This window comes from Macrotis lagotis, chromosome 7 (assembly GCF_037893015.1).
Source record: "Macrotis lagotis isolate mMagLag1 chromosome 7, bilby.v1.9.chrom.fasta, whole genome shotgun sequence".
NCBI lineage: Eukaryota > Metazoa > Chordata > Mammalia > Peramelemorphia > Peramelidae > Macrotis > Macrotis lagotis.
This window is the reverse complement of record NC_133664.1, coordinates 189,621,434-189,628,081: the sequence shown is the minus strand read 5'-3', so window position 1 is coordinate 189,628,081 and position 6,648 is coordinate 189,621,434. Positions and strand designations below refer to the sequence as shown.

At 34.7% G+C, this 6,648-nt stretch overlaps 1 protein-coding gene across 1 annotated transcript in view; it reads right to left on the bottom strand.

The window, feature by feature from the left end:
• Positions 1 to 1,359: 1,359 nt before the first annotated feature.
• Positions 1,360 to 6,648, bottom strand: part of ST8SIA1 (ST8 alpha-N-acetyl-neuraminide alpha-2,8-sialyltransferase 1) — a 118,461-nt gene continuing 113,172 nt past the window's right edge. The window contains exon 5 of the mRNA XM_074194288.1: positions 1,360 to 2,316. Within this exon, the coding sequence (XP_074050389.1) occupies positions 1,830 to 2,316 (487 nt within the window). The 3' untranslated portion in view covers positions 1,360 to 1,829. The remainder of the gene's footprint in view (positions 2,317 to 6,648) is intronic.

The window sequence follows — 6,648 nt, the reverse complement described above, 5'->3', positions numbered from 1 at the left end:
TCATATTTGTTGATGACATAGATTAACAAAACCATAATTTATTCAAAAATTTTATTCATTAAAATATTTGATCTGGGCATTTTAGTTCTTGTCATTTAAATTTTATTTGTTGTGGGTTTTATATGAAAAAATTGATAATTCCACTGTGCCTCTATGGGTATTCCTTTAAATGGTTCAAATCTCTCTTATTCCATAATGAATGCCATTACTCCCTATCAAAACAAATAGAATAAGTTTGCTGGTAAACCCCAGAGCCTCTTCAACCACAGACTTTTTCATGGGAAGCTTTGTGTGACTCAGAGCAGCAATAGCCATGCAAGTGATAGTGTACATGGATGAAGAGGTCTGTTATTACTCTAGGTAATTTTTTTTTTTGGCTTAGAAATTGGATTCCTTTCTTAGAATTGGCTTAGGAATTGGATTCATTATAATTTAGTGGTGTAGAGACCCCCTCAATCTGGAAAATTTTTGGCCCTCTCTTTGTACCAGAGATTTCTGAACTATTATGGTATTAAAAGATAAAATATGCAGTACAATACAATACACATATCTTAGGCATTTCTGACTTTCTAAATTTTTTTCTGTATTGTCTCCTAGCCTTTACATGTTGTTTACAGCTTCCACAAAACTCCCAGAAAATTCTCATTTAATTTCTTCAGCTGACCCAGCCATGACAGAGAAGGGATAACAGTAAAATGGAAAAGAGCCAGTTAGCTATGATGATCTGAGCACTAGAGTGTGAAAAGCTAGCACATGATGGATTTTGTTGAAATCCATCATTGGTTATAAATTTTGACCCTAAAAACTGGCAATTTTGTGTATGAAGGGATGAGTATGTATGTCTAGGAAGAAGATGACTGTCTATCTTGCATTATAGATTATATTCCTAGGGAAATACTAAACTTAAATACTGCTCTGATCCCAGAGAATTTAATATATATCTAAATACCAAATTCTGAACAAGAGTATAATAAATTTAGAAAAAACTACATTTATATATGTAGTCTCATTATACTAACAAAATAACAACTGGTTAACATGAACACAATTGTATAATTTAAAAGTTGTAGCTATTACCTGAATTTTTCAGATAACTGAGAGAGAAGCAGAAAAGAAAGAGGAGATGGAATCTAGATACCCAGGCTGGTTACCTATATAGTTCCAATTTACCAGGATTTCACATTGTCTAAGTAATTGGTAAAAGAGCAACCCATCATTTGAAGGGGGGAAAAAAGTGATTACAGACACAGCATTAAAAAAAAAAAAACAATCACAACAATAAACTGGCAATTTGGATTGTTGTTACAGAGTACAATGTTTTACATACACACACAATTTTCCCCCTCCCACCCACCCCACATAACTCCAAATGACAAAAATAAATAATGCTTGTAAAAACTACCATTCTAAATACCAGTTTTGAATCAGCTAGAATTCTATACGACAGTCAATGTTATTGGTCAGTCACCATTGAAATTTCATCTTTCCATTTCCCAAATTTCCTTTTTCTGTTCCTCAATCTAAGTCAACATGATCTTCATTGAATGGCACAATCTGAACTTGAACTTGCCAAAGGTTGCTTTGTTTCTTTCCCAAGAATCGACTTCCAAAGTTTCACTGGTCAAAAATCCAGAGCAAACTACAAAATATTTTGCAGAAGGAATGATCTCCTGGTAAACCTCCAAATCAATGCTTAAACCACAATTTTGTGTCTTTTTTCTTGTGATTTATGCAAATCTATAAATAAGTCTGAGTGTTTTCCCTTCGGCATGTTCACACACAATACTAAAAATGTTGCATTGGACCATTCACTTCCTCTGCCTTAGTCCTTAGGAAGTGGGTTGGAGTGAGAGGTCTTCACATGGTTCTAGCTGCATTTTTAACACTCCAATTTTATGAAGATACCAAAGCTGAAGGAATTCCTCTGGCATAGCATGAAAACCTGAATAAGGGAGCTCATTGTCATAGTAGTGATGACTAATAGATTGTTCATGCAAATCCACTGAGAAAGGCCAGAAGCCATAGATGGTAACTTCTTCACACAAGCCTAGGGCGGCACTAACAAGAAAGAGACCTGTAGACAAGCGCTTAGCATGAATTCCTCTATTTTTCCAGAATTTTCCGATGCTTCTGAGAAAGTTGGGATTGGCAAAAAGCACTGTTTGGTTGGCCCCCACGTCTGCCAATGTATAATAAACCCGGAGAGATGGCTCTGTCCCTGTTTTCATGGAAAAAGCAGGCATGTATATGTAGCTGTGGTTATATACTTTCATGTCATCAACAAATGTCTTTCGGGACCAAAGCAAGTTCTGGAATCTGTTTTCAAAAAAAAAAATCAATTTTTAGCAATGAAGGAAACAAACACAACATCCAAACAACTCCATCTATCTTGTGGTGGCTCCAGTGATTAAATTAGTAATTAATTTTAAAATAAATCAGCAATTTATTTTACCTTTTTATGTAAAGTCATTTTTGAACTTAGAAAAGTAGTTTTCATGAGCTGCTCTCCAAACTCAGATCTAATTTTTTTAATGTTCAACCTATCTTCATATAATATTTTCCCTGAGCATGAAAAATAGTGAAATCCTATTTTCTTTTAAAAAAGAATTCACAAGAATTTTTATTTGAAATTAATTATTGAGAAATTTTCAACTTGACATATGTGATTGCTAAGACACATTTAATCTTCTTATTTTCAGGGGATAAATTCTGGAGATCCCAGAGAATTCCATGCATATTATAATGTACCAATAATGATGACTTATACACAAAAGAGAATTTATTTCCAAAAATTAAAAAAAAGGCCTCAAACAGCTGCTTATGTTTTTCTCCTAAGTAAAAATGGCTCATATTTATGGTATTTAGAATACTCCAAAGTACTTTCCTCCTAATAATTTTTTAAGGTAAGCAGTACACATGTTGTCATTTTTATTTTATTGATGAGAGAGTTGGATGAAAAAGTGATTTGGCTTAACTGACATTCAGTAATTTGTTTCAAGTCACACAGCAAGGAAAGTATCTAGAATTTGAAAAAAGAACTTTTGAACCCAATACTATCCCTACTTTTACTTTACTTCTCAGAAGATTTTTACTCAAAGAGGGCTGCTGTTTCATGAGTATTCCTAGATTTTCAGACATCTCTAGCCAATAATAGCAGAAGATGAGGATGACAATAGGGTAATTTTGGGAAGCCGGCGGTAGGACCACCTATGAAGAGTTGGACAGGCTGAATCATGAATTTTTGAAACTGCAAATTATAAATCCACAAGATTCAAGGTTTTCCTGTTGGACATAGCTGTCAGCTTGCCAAGAATCTCATAGGGTGAGCAGGCATGGATGAGCAGAGATCTGCAAATTGGAGAAAATATACAAATCATTGAGGTTGTATATCCACTTGCATATTTGAATATGATAGTTAGGAATGAAAAATCTAAAGTCTTGTTTATTATGACTGCTAGATAAAGCATAAAACCAACATACCATTCAGAACACACTCTTCTCTCAAGTTTTGTTCATGTTTCTGAGTTCTCAATTCTTAGGGATCCCTGACAGGCAAGAGTGATATGTGAGTTCTCATGCACCATTACTATGCCCCCTTAGAAGAATGCATAAAAATAAGTTCAATCAAATGTCAAGGACTACACATAACTGACCTTTGAATTCATAAACTCTCATTATTGGGTTTATGGGTTGGGTTTATGGAAGGTTGGAAGTAAAATCTTTTATTGATAAGGAAAATCTATCTAATGTAACCACTGAACAGGTTTTACAAGAACCTGGTTTATTTGGAGGAAGTCCTTTAAAGTTATATGTTTGGTGTGTGCCTGAGCTTTTCCCAAGGGAACATCAGAATCTGACTTGTGTCTAGCTCTCCCCCCCACTAAAAGCAAAAGGGCATTTTGTTCCCATGAAAGCACTTAGATTAACAAAGCATTTATTATAGCATAGGGCTTTTATTAAACAATGTGATCAAAAATATAAAAGACTAGCATCTAACTTCATAAATTGCCAGTACAGTACTTATCCCTCTTTGGTAAACCTTTGCATTTTCCAAAAATATATGCAATATTCTAAACTTCTAGTACTAACTTTTTTTCTTCCAAAAAAGAAAAGCATTCAAGAATATCAAGCAATCCTCCTTCTGGTTAGCCCCATATCTACCAGGATTTATATAGTTTGTTCCAGAATGTCCTAGTGAGGCAGTTATATGAAGTTGATAAATTCCCTTCCTGTGTCAGAAAGACCAGAGTGCAAATCCAGTCTTAGAAATTAACTAATTTCTGACTTTAGGCACGTCACTTAACCTTTATCTGCCTCAGTTTTCTCATCTATAAAATGAGGATTAATAATAATATTCTTATCCTGGAATTGTTTTGAGGATAAAATGAGATAATATTTGTAAATCACTTTGTAATCTTAAAGTACTATATAAATGTTTATTATTAATTATTATCATTATCATCATCATTATTATACTACAATACCAGATTAGCCAGTACTCCAGGTCAACAAAGGATCAATTCTTCACTCTCAAATATATAATACATAACTCACAGTACCAGTGAAAGACAAGGTCCTGGTTTTCTTCTCTATATCATGGCTTAAACCCTTTGTATTTGCCAAATTTGATTCTGCCTCTTCCTGATCCAGGAATTCCTCCATTCAGTCTTAAAATGAACTCCAAACTCCTCTGATTAGTCAAAGAGGCTTGGTCTAGGAATTTCTCTGTGTTGCTACCATTGCCACGCCATTGTTTAGGACTCAAAATCCAGATGCTCCTGTACTGGTCCAGGAATTTCTAACTCTTGCTCTATTCCCTGGGATTGTCCTTTAAGGAAATAAGTCTTTTCTTGATTTTTCTTCCTCTTCTCTCATATTTCGGTGTTCAAGTATAGGCTCTTTGAAAGGCTAAACTCAAGAATGTAGCTTAGATAAAATTAACTGACTGAATCAACAATCATTAATCAATAATCATTACTTTGTACTCAGGACAAAGAAGAAGGAAAGGAATTCACACCTCTAATGATGACTTTTTGCTTTGTTAAAGAGACATCCTCAGTGACCAAAATCTTGGACCAATAAACTCTTTCCAAAGAAGTATACATGGCCATACTAACATACACTATACTAACAGGGTTTCCCTGAAGTGGAATAGGGTGCCTTATGAGAAAGCAGTTTCTCCTTCATTGAAGGTCTTTAAGCAAAGCTGAATTTTGGGATGTCATAGAGAAGATTTCTATCTGGGTACTCTAGTAAATAACTTCTGAAAAAGACTCTAAGTAGAGCTAGTCTAAAGTGTCTCTGCAAAAGTCATTTGCCAGGGCAGCTAGCTAATTCAGTGGATAAAGCACTGACTCTACTAGAGTTAAGAGGACCTGAGTTCAAATTTGACTTCGGAAATTTAATAATTACCTAGCCGTGTGACCTTGGGCAAGTCACTTAACTCCATTGCCCTACAAAAACAACAAAAAAGTCATTTTCTACTTCTAGAGTCTGGAAAAAGAGATAAGAGAATAAAGGAGTTGAGCTAGTAAAGAAATTATTCATGATTCAGAGGACTTTAAAGGATAGAGATCGAATTTGGGATATTTGATGAAACTTTGGAGAATATGAAGAGAAGAAGAAGAACCACTTTATCTGGAAGAGAACTGGCCAGAACTCAAACAACTTAACAAATGTTTATTGATTGCTTAATCTGAAGGAGGAAAAGGATTGGGGAGAAAAGTCCTACAGAGAAGAACTCAAGGAGTAGGGAAAGGAGAAAGTAAGGGAAGTAGCTAAGTGGAGCAGAGGATAGAGATCCAGGTCTAGAGTCAGAAGACTCATCTTCCTGCATCCAAATCTAGCTTTAGACTCTTGCTAGTTGAGTGATCCTGAGTAAGACATGTAACTCCATTTGTCTTGGTTTCCTCATCTGTCAAACGAGCTGGAAAATGAAATGGCAAACCATTTCAATATCTTTGTCAAGAAAACACAAAGAGTTGGGACACAAAAGAAACAAACAATTCAATAACAACAAGGTAAAGTAAGTAAGAAAGGGTAAATGGTAAGTAAAACAAATTAGAATGTAAAGCAAAAGACAATCAGAGAAGGGAAAAGAAGTTGAAGGGAGGCAGACAGTTCAAAGGGGGGCAAAAAAAGAAATGTAGAGGAATGTGATGGACTAGTTCCAATCCACTAGGAAGAATAAATTGTTAAATTTTCAGTGAGAATATTTACAACTTGATATAAATTAGGGACTGGTTTATTGTTTTGTTGATTATCTACACTTTAAAAAAGCAATTGAGAAAATGTTAATAAAGTTGATTAAACTTAAAATGTTTGGGATTTTTTGATAGCTGGATGCTAAATATCAGTTCATTTCTGGCTTATACACATCTTAAGGAGCTAGAAAGTAAATTGGAAAAATCAGCAAACAGTTTGAAAAATAAATTTGAAGATCTTAATAAGAAGAGTTGGAAAAAATCTGCAATGATTTGAATTGAGGGTCAATTATTGGCACAGCAAACATTTATCAAGGGTATACTGTGCAGTGCTTATACCCACCTTCATTGCATAATGGCAGTGATATGATACAGTGGATGCTGACTTAGAGACAGCAAACCCTGAGTTCAAATTCAGTCTCAGACCCTAGCCAGGTCACTTACC